The sequence below is a fragment of the Hemicordylus capensis genome, chromosome 2 (genome assembly GCF_027244095.1).
Source record: "Hemicordylus capensis ecotype Gifberg chromosome 2, rHemCap1.1.pri, whole genome shotgun sequence".
Taxonomy (NCBI): Eukaryota; Metazoa; Chordata; class Lepidosauria; order Squamata; family Cordylidae; genus Hemicordylus; species Hemicordylus capensis.
The window spans coordinates 131,874,603-131,890,166 of NC_069658.1; the positions used below are offsets into that span (position 1 = coordinate 131,874,603).

The 15,564-nt window shown below is 51.1% G+C and overlaps 1 protein-coding gene and 1 long non-coding RNA gene across 2 annotated transcripts; both read right to left on the minus strand.

Annotated features, from left to right (window-relative positions):
• Positions 1-1,338: 1,338 nt before the first annotated feature.
• On the minus strand, positions 1,339-3,156 carry LOC128342517 (uncharacterized). Its single transcript, XR_008315037.1, has 2 exons — positions 1,679-3,156; positions 1,339-1,577 (listed from the first exon to the last, which is right to left on the minus strand). It is a non-coding gene; the product is annotated as an uncharacterized LOC128342517 (long non-coding RNA).
• A 1,171-nt stretch (positions 3,157-4,327) lies between these two features.
• Positions 4,328-9,149, minus strand: TOMM5 (translocase of outer mitochondrial membrane 5). Its single transcript, XM_053288545.1, has 2 exons — positions 8,880-9,149; positions 4,328-4,780 (listed from the first exon to the last, which is right to left on the minus strand). The coding sequence occupies exons 1-2, from the start codon at positions 8,998-9,000 to the stop codon at positions 4,746-4,748; spliced, it is 156 nt and encodes a 51-aa protein (XP_053144520.1). The 5' UTR covers positions 9,001-9,149; the 3' UTR covers positions 4,328-4,745.
• Positions 9,150-15,564: the final 6,415 nt, after the last annotated feature.

The window sequence follows — 15,564 nt, forward strand, 5'->3', positions numbered from 1 at the left end:
CTGATGAAAAAAAAAAGATAAGAATAGAACTTGTCAACACAACATATTGATTGATTGTCTTAAATGGGTTCTTTGTGGGGAGGGGAGGGAATTGGGACTGTGTAATTCAGTGTCACTGTGCTTGTACTTGTCTTGAGAGAAAGGTGTGGGGGGGGGTGAGAGTGGGTGGAGGCTGTTTCTGTTGTGTGTGCGTGTCTGTGTGGGTGGATGCTAGTACTGTCTGTGTGGGTGGATGCTTGCTGTAGTGTAGTGTCTGTCTATCTGTGTCTGCATGTTTTCTCCCCTCCCTCCCCTCATCCATTCCTCTATCCTCTTCATCACCCTTCCATCCTCCCCTCCACACCCACCTGCCCCAACCTGGTCTGGCAAAATAACTGGTCTCCCACCGAAGCACACATCACATGTGTATGTGTGTGGCATCCAACCTACTCTGAGCCGGACCTCTTCTCTCTTCAGAAACCCCTCCCCCTCCTATCTAGATAGCAGAACACACACATACACGCACACACAACACCTGGCCAAACAAACACAAACACACATGCACACTGGTGACACCACCACCTGCCTTGGGCCTCTGTGTCCTAGAGGAAAGATGTGGTGGACTAGACACAGAGGCATTTATTTCCACAAGCAAGGCAAAAGGCATGCACTGTACGCACAAAGAAGACACTAGACAAGCAGAAGAAAACTAGAAAGAAGAACTAGTAAATCAGCAGGTGAGTGTTGCTTTGCTCTCCCTGACCTACCAGCTACACTATGTGTAGACTGGTAGTAGTTCCTTCCAGTTGTTTCTATGTGTTAGAATTGCCTGCCCATAATTATGCCCTCCCATTTTTCTTGCAGTTGCATTGTCACACGGGTTGGCTACTACTGCCTTGCACCATATAGTTAGGTCTTGTTGGCTTGTGTGGGCAGCAGCTGCTGGCTGTGTGCTATGCTGTGGTGTGATGTTGGCGTAGCAGTAGCTAGCTAGTCTAGTCTGTGCTTGGTTTTGTTGGCATTTGGTCCCCTGCCTGGACCCCTTCTTGGCTTTTTCAGCTGTAGTGTGCATGCATGATGCAGGAGGAGAGCAGCAGAGCAGGTCTCCTCCTGTCTGTGGTGGCCTCAGTGGCACACATTCCATGCTTTCCAATGAGATATTATTTTAATGCTTTTAGAGTAATTTAATAGTTATTTTTAAGGCATGTGTGCTGCTTTTTGCCACAAGGCTTTTACATATCTGTTTTAAAAAACCGTTCTTGAACTTTACTCTGTGGTGTTCGTAACTTTGCTTTTGTCACCAACATCTTCTCATCATAATAACATGATGCCTCATGGAATGATATTTAGACCCACACGTGCTATGTCAGCATTTATTGACAAGGTTCAAATGGTTTCAGCCTCCATGGTTCTTTGGGAATTCTTCCTGAGTCTTCAAACAGGAGTGGTTTTGTTTCACTTTTTTGTTTTGCAGAGTCTTTAGTGCGATGAGTGACTTAAAACCAAGGTCACTGGACACCATGAAGATGAAAGGGCTTAGTCGCGGTCACGATCTCTCCTTCTCCTTCTCCCCCTCCTGTGACCACGTGATCTATGACCTGGAACAGACAAACACCAATTAGTTATTGTCTAATAATCAAACTCACCTCCAGTATATACTGATAAGATTCAATGTCCTAAACGATATAAGGATTGTTACCTCTCCTTCCTCTGCCTTGGTGTCGTCTTCTCCCCCTCCTTCCAGATCTGCCTCCTCGACTGGCCCTTTGGTGACGCCTGCGATGGATACGGGTTTGTCTCTGGCTCCTGCTGCGTTGGAATCTGGCCATTTCTCCTGCTACATTCGAATCTGGCCAGGTGCTTTTCCTTGTGTTTTTATGTGCTCTTAACAGGAGGAGCACCACCTGTCCTTGATGACCCTTCCAGAGCTTGTGGTTTTCTCTGGTATCTTTGACCATTTAATAAGCAAACTGCAGTGTTAACAAAGACTAGTGATGTCACATTCATTTGTGATGAAATGCAGGTCATGGGCCTCCCTATCTGGGACTACAAGGGGTGTGTGTGTGTGTGTGTCTGGCCATGTAAGAGAAATTAAAAAGAAGCAAGCACTGATCACTCAATATTCTAAAAATGTGTACCCTACTTTTCATTTTACACATCCCCAAAGCTGCTAAGAGAAGTATTAAACATGTGCACACACATTTTAAAAAGAAACATAAAAAGAAAAGGCCAAATGTAAAGAAGAGTGAAGCCCTGGCCAAAGAAGATGGTGTCCTGAGAACAATGGGAATGGCAGATGTTTACGCTGGCAGAATGGGAGGGGCAGCTCCTCTGACATGAGAGAATTTTGGAGGGCAAGCATGGGGAAAGGGGCTTAGATGGCATGGAGTTGAGAGCTGTCAGGGCCATTAGGAACTGGGGACAGCAATGGTGCTGATAAAAAGCTTCAGTCAGGCCAGATGTGGAAGGGTAGCACATTGGAGGTTTATGCACTACTGTTGATGGTGTGTCAGAAGAGGGCTATTCTGCTCTGTCTTAAAGTTGTGCAGCAGCCACCATTTCTAGTGGATACCACGTCATGCAACCCCATTTGTGCAGTTTTAAAGACGGGTTTCATAACGCCATCAGTGATGCTTACACACATGCAGCCTGTGTTTAATTGCACAAGGTTATTTAAGGAGAAAGGATTATCACTCCCTTGTCCCTGCTTCTGTGCCTTTAACAGTTGGATCTTTTCACATCACTTTATTTCCATGCCAGGAAAAGCTGTTCCTGCTTGTGTCAGGCTGCTGGTAAAGGCACAGGAGCAGAGGCAGAAAAAAGCTAGAAACCCTCCTAACACTGCTATAAACCTGCCATTTGGGTGGTGTTTGTGGGAGACTAGAGCATCTCTCAATGCTTCACCAAAAGCTTTTTTTCATCAAGTATATGGGTCTGCCATGCATGTAAGAAGTACATAAGAGCCCTGCTGGATTATACCAAAGCTCCACCGAGTCCAGAAGCCTGCTTCCCACAGTAGTCAACCAGATGCCTCTGGGAAAGCCAGAAAGACAGACTTGTAAGTGAATAGTCCTCTCCTGCTGTTGCTTCCTAGCAACTGGCATTCAGTTCTGTAGGCAGAGCTGTCCTTCACAATACGGACTGCTGCAGAGACAGCACTATTTCTAGCAGCCTGTATCCCCCCCCCCCCCGCCCTTTGTACAGCTTTGAAGTAGGAATTTGTTTCTGATTTTTAAAGAACTATACAAATCTATATATGGCTGGCCGCTGAAAATTTAAGTGTGGTAACAATTGTAAAGCAAAAATAGCTGACTGCTGACACCTGCTGGCTATTTTCGTTCAGGGAGATGCTCAGTTGCTGCTTGTCTCTATTAAGAACAAATTCATGATAAGTGATTTCTTACTATTTTGCTGCCACATAGTGAATATTGCATAACTGAATAATCAAAATGAAAATAAGTGGCTGGGTCATTACCCAAAGGAGGCTCGCTAATCAAGTTGAAGGTGTAGTACCTCTGAATACTGAGGTTCTGTTTAGGTTATCATGGCTTTTGACAGACTTCTCTTCCATGAACTTGACTAAGCCTTAAAAAAAAAAAAAAGTTAATCCTTTAAAAAAACATTACAAGTTACTTGTAATGTATGGGCCCAATCCATATTGTTTGGGAGCCAGTGCTGACATGGGAGCAGTCATGTTGCTGTGGTTACCCTGCAAACAAGTGGGTCACAGCTAAGCTAGCTGCTACGACCACCACATCTTGGGGCAGTGAAGTGCCTAACCTATACATTACATGAAGCAATTCCTGTAGTCTTTCCTGATCTTACCTCTAGTCCAGGGATTCTCAGCGTTGGGTCCCCAGATGTTATTGGACCTCAACTCCCATAATCTTTAGCCTCAGTGGCCTTTAGCTGGGGATTATGGGAGTTGAAGTCCAATAACATCTGGGGATCCAACGTTGAGAATCCCTGCTCTAGGCAACCACACTGAATGAAACCAAGTTCTAGTTATGAGAATGAAAAACATCTCTATCCACTCTTCGTTAATTCTTCCAGTGCCTTCTAACTTGGAATGATACCATGATTCATTAAACAAATAGTAAGACTAGTCACTTCAATTTTGATGGGCACAGTTTAACATCAGTTAGTTTTGAATCTCTTTGCACATGAACAGTGCCATTTTGAAAAGCCGCTGAGCACCACAACGCTCAGTATTCTTCATTCTGTCCATTCATGCTAAACTTATTTTTCCACATCTATCCTTGCCTGCTTTTGCTCTATATGAATGAGAGCTTGTGGTGGGGGTGGGGAAGAGATCAGCATCACTGATTTGACTACAGACACACTGTGATTAGAACATAGGCACCATTTTATTCCAACCATTCATGTTTTAACCACTGAGATTTCACATGACAGTCTTCACTGCACAGACGGAGACAGTCTAGTGACAACATCACCACTGTGACACTTCAGAGGGAGCTTTGTTCCAAAGCACTCTGTTAACAGCTATGTTTCCCCCAAATAAGGTTGGAATCTTTGAACTACCAAAAAATAAAGTATCAACATAAAGAATCTGCATTCTGACACATGGAAAGTGCAGTGACAAAAAATATTGTTTCTCTTCAGTTATTCTATAATTTCCCTAAGAAGTGTTTGGATTCATTTGCCAAGATATGATGTCTCTTCTTTGCACCCTATTTAGAAACAGGGAGAACCACCACAGTCCAGCTTGATCTTCCATGCAGACTGTCTTTGAAGCTCTTCTTTTCTCATATGCTGTCCAGCTTCTTTAGAATGTAGGGAGCTAAAGAAAAAGAAACATCCCTTTTGTTTAAAGCCATCTAGTTTAGCGGTCATCACTACATCTTGTGGCATGGAATTCCATACATTAAATTGTGCATTTGGTGCAGAATACTGTCAGCATTCTGAGTCATATACACTACTGCACTCTGAAAGCGGAGTATTTCTGCACAGTACTCGCTATGCAATTGTAAGGTCTGTGCACCCACACTCCAGGAGTCTACCATCTGTGGCTGACCTTGGTAACCAGGAAAGATTTGTGGCTCTGGGCCATACGGAGCTTTGAAGATACTTGGAGCATCTCTGAGGCATAAGATTGGGGATGATCTACCCTTCCAACTTCGGGGGAGAAGGCTCATGTGTGTCACACTGTGCTTTAGAGATTCTCGGAACTCCTCCCTGTCTCAGTGCAACCTTCCTCCAAGCCCTTCTCCCCAGTTCCAGTCATTTGGGAGAGGTGCAGGGGACATAACACTTGCCAGAGGAAAGGGCCACTCACCATGTGAGTGTATTTGGGATCCCTTGCAAGACTCATCCAGTGCTCTTGGACCACAATCCACAAAGTGCACTAAAGCTACTGCATTAACCACTGCAGTGTATTCTCTTACAATCAGAAGGTTTTGTGGATATTCTACTTGTACAGCAGTGTTCCCTTGAAGGCATGTGCAAGTGCCTGTGCTCGCAAATTTTTTGATGTCTGCTCAGTTAATTTTAGATCCCGCTCAGGTTGAATCAGGAAGGCCCCACTCTGAATGCATATGTGCGCACACTGCCTTGATACTGCTGCCCAGAACAAAACTCATTCCTCACACAGATGAATTTTTTTTAAAGAAAGAACACTTGATATTCTCCAAGGAACTGTGGCCAACTGAGGCCCCTCAACATGTGTTTCTACAAAAACTGTACATGAGGTGGGATGAAAGAAATGTGCGTTATCTGCTACCTTTACATTCTGCTATTGCTCCATAACCACCCTGTAGCTGAGAGAGCATAACTTGACCAAGAAGCTCCATAGCCGATTTGAAACTGGTTTTTCCCATATTCAAGCTCAATACTCTAGCATCTACATTACCCTGGGTCTTGGGTAGGCTTCAGGTATTGTGACTTTAGAGCAACTTCACAGGACTCAACAATGCCCAGGCACCAACTTACTACAATACCGAGAAGGTTAAAACCTGCCACCTGAGCCAGGCGAGGGACAGATACATAGTTACGAGGAATGATCAAGAAAGACAGGGTGTTCTCTCCTTCCCTGATCATGCTGATTCATCACCTGCCTGAGCAGGACAGATGCAAACAGGAAGAGGAGGGAGAAAACCACCCCCACCTTGCTTGCTTACTTCTCCACCTGGTCATGTCTGTCTGGCTCAGACAAGTGATAGACCAATAGACCAACACAACTGGTGGGGGAAGAGAGAGAGCGGAAGCAAACTCCTAGTTGCATTGGCCCATTGTGCAACCAGAAAGAGGAAGTATTAAATTAAATTTATTTATTTAGGTACAAGACCAAACAGAATGTACATACAAGCAGCAATAGCACAATTATCGGGGGGGGGGGGGGAAGGGGGGGAATAACACATAAAACATCAATTAAAATTAGTTAAAACATTTCTTAGAAAGAGGAAGGAGAAACCTGCCCCCACCTTGCTTGCCCATTCCTCCTCCTGATCATGTTTGTCTGAGCCAGATGGACAAGACCAAGAGGAAGAGAGAGAGTACAAGGTGGGTTCTTACTCCCATCAACGGAGCAGAGGGTGTTGCTGGGGGAAAGTGGTGAATCTACCCAACCACACCCACACACACACACACCCCAGAACAGAGGGTATCTGGGCTGGCTCCTAGAATAAAAGAAAATGTATCAAGGCCTGCCACTTCACATATTAAAGGTGACAAATGTTCCTTTCTACAAATGTACACCAGCGGGCTGAAGCTGGGCAGTTACACCTTCAGTAGGGAAAAGTACATCTATATTATTAATTCTCCAAGACAGGCCATGCGTGGGGATGTGGTAGAAAGGGCCTGGGCCTGTTAGCAGCCTGAGGGGAACGAGCAGCCATGGTGGTGGCAGCAGAGAGGAACAGCCCGGTCAACCACTGCTGCTGCTCCTGAAGGGAGGAGCAGGCTCGGGTGAGGGTGGGGAGGTCTCTGGGGATAGGGGGCTGCAGCTTGGCCAATCGGCGGCAGCAATGCTGCAGCCACGACCAAGAAGGGTGAGGGGGATGGAGGAGGAGCAGGAGTGCAGTTCAGGTGAGGGTGGGGAGATCTCTGAGGTGAGGAGAGCAATCAAGTAAACTAACGTGCAGATGCTCTAGAGCGTGCAAGAGTTCCAGTACTGATGCGGAGAGAAATAATGGCGGCGGTCAGGATGCAGAGGTGGAGGACCGGCAGTCGAAGCCACTCCGGCCAGAAGAGGTGAGTGGACAGCGGATGAAGCCCCGCCAGCCAGGAAGAGGAGCCGGTGGCAGGGAGAAATAACTGTGGCTGCAAGGAGGTGGGCAGACGGCGGGCAAACCCCTACCAGCCAAGAGAAGGAGGTGGGAGGCGGCGGCGGGATGGCCTGGCCCCAGCCCGCCCAATGGGGAGACCTGGGGGGAGAGTGAGCGAGCGGGCCGCGAGGGGGGAGAGAGCGAGAGCGGGCCGCGGGAGGGCAAGCGAGCGAGAGCCGGCCGCGGGGGGGCAAGCGAGCGAGAGCCGGCCGCGGGAGAGGTGAGCGCCCACGCGAGAGAGGGCCGCGGGAGAGGTGAGCGCCCACGCAAGAGAGGGCCACGGGAGGAGGGAGCATGCACGCGAGGGCCACGGGAGGAGGGAGTGTGCGCGCGAGGTCCGCGGGAGTGTGAGCGAGAGGGCCGCAGGGGGAGAGCGAGCGAGAGTGGGCCGCGGGGGAGCGAGCGAGAGCGGGCCGCAGGGGGGGCAAGCGAGCGAGAGTCGGCTGCGGGAGGGGTGAGCGCCCGCGCAAGAGAGGACCACGGGAGGAGGGAGCATGCGCGCAAGGGCCGCGTGAGCGTGAGCGAGAGGTCCGCGGGGGGGGAGAGCGAGTGAGCTGCTGGGGGATGCCACAGGTTCAGTGCACAACTGCACAAATGCTCTGTGCGGGGTCAGCTAGTTGTCATTTACTTCAATATTAAAGTTGTGCCTTCAAGTCAGTGTCTACTCCTTGTGACAACAGAGCCCTGTAGTTGTCTGGTAGAATACAGGAGGGGCTTACCATTGCCTCCTCCCACACAGTATGAGATGATGCCTTTCAGTATCTTCCTTTTTAATTGTTAACCGCCCTGAGCCATTTTGGAAGAGCAGAATAAAAATTGAATAAATAAATAAATCGCTGCTGCCCAATATAGGTGTTTCCCAACATAACAGTGGGGATTTGAACCAGCAACTTCTTGCTCCATAGGAAAGTTACTTCCCTGCTGTGACATTATTTGTCCCCCAGATGCTGCTGAAAATGAGCTAATTCAGCAATTAACCAAACTACAACGGTAAGAAGCTCTTCAGTGGTATCATTCTTCTATATAACAAAACTGTCTAGCTAAAATTGTGGAAAACAAGGGCGTGATAAAAGTTCTCCTAAGAGGAAAGATGATCAGCTAAGCACACACACAGCTACACATTTGCTGCTGGTAAATAATCCTCTGTATTCCTTCAGCTTTTCCCCTATGCTGATGAAAAGAACACTTTAATGCCTTTTCTCCGTGCGCTGTTCTGAAGGCATTTGGCGAACAGATTTACTCGCAGCAGAGGCATTTCAGTCTTAACAACACATGGATTAGCAGCCGGGGTGGGGTGGGGTGGTTCACTTTTCTGCGGGAGGCCAAAATGCAGCAATCGTTTTTTCTGGAAGAAAAATGCGAGTGAGGCCTGATGGGTCACCGCCTGAACGCCCACCCACTCTAAAAGGGCTCAGCAGACAATCCCGTTGCCACAGAGGCAGCTTCACCATATTTCTGTCTCTACGTTGGCAATTAAGAGGCCAAAAAGAGTTCTTCTCACACAGGGCCGAGTGGACTCCCCTACGTCTTATTAAATCGCGCGTTTAACCCGCCGCCCGCCACGCCCTGAATCCAGGCTGGCAACCTCCAGCACTCACTGCACGGCGAGACACTCACTGGCACGCAGCACGACCACATAGAGGAGGAACGTGCGGACTGAGGAGAGAACGTCCTCGCGCATCTTCCGTTTGAGCTCTTCTGGGTCCAGCTTGGGCCCCAGCCCTTCGATGCGGAACATGATCTGCTCTCCTCCTCCGTTTCTCTGGCGGCGGCTCCCCTTAGCTCGGTGACGCCTCCCGACCCCCGATCGCTTTAGTCAAAACCGGCAGCCACTTGCCTCCGCAAGGTCCTTGCTCGCTTTGCTCCGCCTCCCTACGGAGTCTCTACTGTGGACAAACTTCCGCTAGCTCACCCCTAGAGTCGAGCACTATTGCTGTCCTTACGACACTTCCGGTTAAAATTGAACTGGTTTTCACTAACGTACCACGGAGAATGCAGAGGAATTTCACCATAAAAATGCCGAGAGAGAGAGTGATGCCACTCTAAGTCCACAGAGAATCATGGACAATGGTTCTTGCAACTTTTACCAGTCCAGGCTGTATGTCACTCAATTTTTTATATTCCGTTACCCATGCTGTTACCCTGAGCTGTGCAAGCGCGCTAGGTGAGAACGGTCTATCTTTTCAACTCTGTGGCACAGGCAAAAAAATGTTGGAGTTAGGCCGTTCTTTTTGTTTCACCACGGTGGGGCACTTGAAAGGAGTCAGCAGCATCCAAAACACAAGTCAGCCTACATGCACATACAGCTACAGCATGCAATACCCCTCTCCCCCTCTTAAGAGTAAGATACACAAAATGAGCAGGCAGAGCTATTGCTGGGGAATCTCAAGGTTAGGAACAAATTAATTCATAACACTTAGGTACAACACTTATGAACACTCTTGGAATGTTAGTCAAACTGTTCCCTCCTTCCCCCTTCCAATAAATCAGTGCAAACAGCAGAGGAAGAGAGATTTCTTTTATTCTTCTGCAACAATCAAAAAATCCATGTGTCCATGAGTTGCTGGAAGGGTAAGCCAGCACGGCTAAGTGCCTACTCCCCTGCCTGCCCACCCCCTCCCCTCTAACCCCCTCCAACAACAATGGGGCACAAAGTAAAGCCCACCCAAAGAAAGGAAGATTGGATTGAGCGGGATGAGGGGAGAGGGGTTGCTAATTTAGAGCCTGCAGAAGTGTAAGGAAGTTTAAGGAATAAGGAAAGGAGCGCACCTTGGGAAGCAAATCCCACCCAGGCTTTCCCAAGGGTGCCAATTAACGCAGTCAGGCAACTGCCTATGCTAATAAGTTTAATGAGTCTAGTTTACAAACATCAGAGAAAAGGCAAAGCAGGAGGAATCACCTCTTGAACGTGAGCTGGTTAGCTGTTCATGGCACTTGACTTTAACCAGATGAGCAGGAGCCCCAGCGGCAACTCAGAGCAAGAGGAAGCAAGAGACCGCGAGGGAGGCAGGCAGGCTGGCTGGCTGCTAGGGGTGGTGGTGTGGCACCTGCTCCCTGCTTAGAACTTCGGGGGAACTCTCCCTGCAGGGCTGATGAACCCTCCATTCGCAGACACTGCCTGTTTGCCTGAAAGTGAAGAGCCAAGGCAGGGAGGGCTTGCTTGCGGGGTGCCTGTATCCTCCTGCTCTGCTGCCTGCCTCCTATGCACAGGTCTTCAGGCGCCGGGATACCCAAACAAAGATTTGCCTTAGCAAGTCAACGCACATGGCTGGGGCTGCACACACATCCGAGTTCCCCAGACCCCACAGACCCTTCGAGGACTCTGTATATTATACATACATTTGGGGGAAGGAGAAGTGGTTTATGCAAGGCAGCAGGATAGGGGCGCGCTCTCTCCCTCTCTCTCAGACCCCACCGAGGCAGGTAGCTATAAATCATGGCACATGGATGCGGGAAAGGGGGCAAGGGAGAGGCGAGGGGCTCCTCCACGCCAGCCAGGGGAAGCGCAAGCCTCCGCAGCAGACAGTGCAATCCTCCCTGCTCGAACTGACGGCTCTAAGAGCCAAGGCGCGGCAGGGAGCAGGACTCAGAGGGCTCTTGGGGCTGCAGTCACACACACAGCCCCCATCCCGACCCTAGACCCAAATGAGAACTGACTCTTACATTTGGTGGGACTCGAGTCCAGCAGTGGCTGCTTCACATTACATGGGATGGGATATATACAATCATTCATGTCAGACCAAACTAACTCTGGTGTCTGGGCTGGGCAAGCACTGAGGCTAGAAAGGGGCGGGGGAGGAGAAGAAAGCAAACTTGTCTTTTTAAAAAAATTCTCTGTGGGGGGAAGCTCTGGAGCAGAAGAAAGCCTCGCTCAGTCTCGGGCTGCTTGACTCACTCGAGGAGCAAAGCAGGGGCAGGGGGGCAGAGCTTCTTCTCACCCCTGCCTGGCTGCGCAGCCATGAGCTGCCGCCCCTCCCTCCCTCAGACGAAGTCCCGCCCAGCCGCACCAGCCTCTTCGCCTCCTCCTCCTTCTAGCTAGCCTAGTGGGGGGAAGTCTAGGAAGGAAGGAAGGCTCTCTGCCGCGCTGCCGCAGCCACCACTCAGTTGTCGCTTGTGGCCCACTAGGGAGGTCGCCCACTGCCCGCCCGCCCCCAGAGGAGAAGCAATTTGTGCCCCTGCCCTGAGCACTGCCCTGGCTGGTGGCATGGTGGGCCATTTTGATGATGGAGAGGAGGAGAAGGAGGATGGAGGAAAGAGAGGCAGACAGGCACGGACGACAGGGGCGGCTGCTGCTTTTTACCAGTATCAGCCAGGCTGGCAGCTCCCTCGCTCAGTCTAGGGCGGGCTGCGGGCACGAGAGAAAGGACTGATTCACTCGAGCTTAGCAGGGCAGGGACAGGAGACGGAGCTTCTCACCCCTGCCTGGCTGCACGCCATGATCTGCTGCCCCTCCCTCCCTCAGACTCAGAAGAAGTCCCGCCCAGCCACGTCAGCCTCTTCAGCAACTCTCTAAGTCCTTCTTCTTCTAGCTAGCCTAGTGGGGGGAAGTCTAGGAAGGAAGAAAGGCTCTCTGCCACACCGCCGCTGCCTCTCCTACAACTCCCAAAGTTGTCATTGTGGCCCACTGGGGAGGTTGCCCACGAGCCCAAGAAGAACTGCACAAACACCCTCCTCCCCGCCTCCTGGGTAAATTAAAATAATTTTTTTTAAATAAAAAAACACCACTACAAGTCAACAACAACACAGACACACATCAACTTGGGGTGGTCACCCGCCACCACCAGCCTCCGGTGCCCCGCCACTCCCAGCCCCGAGACACCCAAAGAAGGAAGCCCCAAGCAGTCAACTTAACCCTCCCCCCTAAATTTAAATTTAATTGAAAGAATTGAGTGGTTTTTTTTTTTGTTTTTTAAAAATAACACTGAGCCTGAGCTGACTCAGTAGAAGCTCTCTCGCAGCGTGCACAGCACGTGATGACACCACCATAGAGATCTCGTGCTGTGCAAGCGTGTGGGGGCAGGGGGAGTGCCAGGTCGTACGGCCAAGCCAATGCAGCAGCAGAAGAGCGTGCAGCGCCATGGAGGCGCCCAAACGAAAATGTTGTGGTCGGGGGGGGTGCCGGGGTGGGGGTGCCAAGGGGCGGGGCAGCCAGTGGCTTTTTTGCACCCCCCCTCGAGTGGCGCCTAGGGCACATGCCCTGCCTGCCTCACCCTGATTACGCCTCTGCTCAGATGGGCAGCTGCTTCCTTGGGCATCACAGAGGGTAGTGGGCCGGGATGTGTCGCCCCAGCCAATGCACCACGTGAGTGCGTGGTGCATTATGGGGATTCCCTCAATGCCACCCAGGAGCCCCGCAGTCTCCCAACCCCCTTTAAGAGGGTGGATGGCTTGGCAGGTTTACTGCTGAAGTGCTGCCGGGATCATGCTTGATCCTGGCAGTTCTCACACGCAGGTAAGACCAGGTTTGACTTTGTTCACCCAGTTTTACCTGCACATGAGAACAGCTTCAATATGTGGTCTGCTTGTCACAAACTAGGATAGGTGTGTCCCTTAGAGTAAACATCTATATAATTAATTCTCTTAGCTGGCACACGTGTCCAGGATTTGGCGGCGGAACTCTTTGGTGAGAAAAGCAGTGTGCGGGCGGGTGAGAAAAGCGATGGTGGGTGGGCGAGAAAAGCAGCGGCGGGCGGGTGGATGGGGGAGAGAGAAAAGCCATGGCAGTGGCATGTGGATGGGAGAGAGAGAGAAATGGCGATGGCGGTGGCAGGGCCCTTCTTGGCCACCCACCGAGGCTATGTGTGGGGGGAGGAATGGGAGGGGAGGAGGCCTAGAGAGCGCGGGGCTGGAGGGAAGGGGAAGAGAGGAGAGATGGGGGGGCAGGAGGAAGAGGGAGGGGAAAACAGCCAGCCCCAAAGTAATATCATTAATTCCCTCATTTCTCATCTACATTCCATTGGGTACCATTTAGCTTCCAATTTAGATGTCACATGGAACCACAGTCAAAACCTGGTCTTACACGAAATTCCTGAGCATATACTTGTCCTTCCCCTGCTCATGCAAATGCTAAATGCAAATTTATGAGAGGAGAGCTGGTCTTGTGGTAGCAAGCATGACTTGTCCCCATAGCTAAGCAGGGTCTGCCCTGGTTGCATATGAATGGGAGACTTGATGAGTGAGCACTGCAAGATATTCCCCTCAGGGGATGAAGCCGCTCTGGGAAGAGCAGAAGGTTTCAAGTTCCCTCCCTGACTTCTCCACGATAGGGCTGAGAGAGATTCCTGCCTGCAACCTTGGAGAAGCCACTGCCAGTCTGTGAAGACAATACTGAGCTAGATAGACCAATGGTCTGACTCAGTATATGGCAGCTTCCTATGTTCCTATGTTCCTGCTTCTGATTTAAGTTGGAATGAACCAAGATTGGTCATGATGTCCAAACCAATCCAACTTGATTTTTTTCTAACCAACTTACTTGAAACAAAACATCCTCTATAATAAAGAGCCAGGGTGTAATCCCGTGTCTCTCGGCCCGTGTCTTTCTCGGCTGTTCTGGGCATGCGCGGAGAGCATGCCCAGAACGTCCGAGAAAGATATGGCCACAGAGACACAGCGGCCATGTTGGGTCCCGGTAAGCGGCGGCGAAGCAGCAGCAGGAGGCGGTGGCGACTGGGGCTGATGCCGGCCGTGGCGGGGCGACAGGGACTGATGGCGGCGGCTGCGATGGGACAACGGGGAAGCGATGGCGGCAGCGAGTGGGGCCCATGGCGGCGGCGGCCACGGAGGGGCGATAGTTGGTGGTTGTGGGGCCGGCCCGGCAGTGGACGGGCAGCCCGCAGTGGGCCCCGATACCAGGGGCAGAAGGTGGAAATGGGGGGAGCGGTGGCTGTCCGGCAGCCGGCTGCAACGATGGACAAGCAGCGGCAGCAGCCACGGCAGGCTGCGTGGCGTGGCGGGCCCGCCACGGCCGGCATCGGACCCAGTCGCCGCCTCCTGCTGCTGCTTCGCCGCTGCTTCCAAAAATGTTAACTGTTAACTGTTTGCCGCCCAGGAGGAGGAGTGGAGGGCCGGTAAGAAAAAAAAAATTAAATGCAGGGGGCGGGGAGTGCAGGGGGGAGGGGCAAGAGGGAGTGGGGCAGGGGGAGGGGCCAGAAGGAGTGGGGCAGGGGAGGGGCAAGGGCAAGTGGGAGTGGGGCAGGGGGGCAAAGGCAAGAGGGAGTGGGGCAGGGGGAGGGGCAAGGGCAAGAGGGAGTGGGGCAGGGGGGAGGGGCAAGGGCAAGAGGGAGTGGGGCAGGGGGGAGGGGCAAGGGCAAGAGGGAGTGGGGGAGGGGAGGGGCAAGGGCAAGGGCAAGAGGGAGTGGGGAGGGGGAGGGCAAGAGGGAGTGGGGCAGGGGGGAGGGGCAAGAGGGACTGGAACAAGAGGGTGAGAGGGAGGGAGGGTGAGAGAGAGGGGTGGGAGGGGGAAGGAGGGCAAAAGATTGGGGTAGGAGGGAGGAGAAGAGAGGCAAGAGTGTGGGGCCAGAGGAGGCGGTGGGCCCGGCCGGGTGGAGGAGAACGTGGTGCGGCCAAGGCGGTGGTGAAGCCGGGCGGGGGCGGACGGAGCCGGACGGTGAGGAAGGCGGGGGCAGGCGGCACTCTTGATGGCAGCGGCGGAACTCTCCCCTACTAGCGTCCGTTATTTTAACAGGCTTGAAAACACTAGTGATTTATAACATGCTTCAAACCTTGATTGGAGCATGACCAATCATGGTTTATTTTAACCTAAATTGGAAGTAGGCCAATTTTGCGGACAGGGGAGGAGGGAGCTCCCAAGGTCTGAGGACCCTGCAGGGCCAGACTCCAGCCATGGTTCTGTGTGACTTCTGAACCAGCCACTCAGTCAGAAGAGAGAGAACAGCATTTGCCTTCCACTTTCCCATACTGACTTTTATTTGATTACAGTCAGCCAACCCAGAACAATTTGCCACAGAAGACCTTTCTCATATGGAAAATGTTTTGATAAGAAGTAGACTTTCCCTAATTGCATGCACTAGCCACTGGAGATTTTGAGGGAAATGGAGATGGGCATCAAGATCCATGACCCAAGGGCACATTGCCAAAGATCTTTTGTGGGTAATGGTAGAGGAGGAGCCAAGCAAGAGGTCTTCATTGTGTTGCATCAGCATAGCGCAATTTCGAGTAAGAGGCTCATTTGGCACATCCTAATGTGAGAACAAGCCAAGGTAACTCCCATTCTGTATATAGTTGAGGTGCATTGTCTTGGTCTTGTACTACTACTACACTCTTTTCAAAAATGTTATCAAAG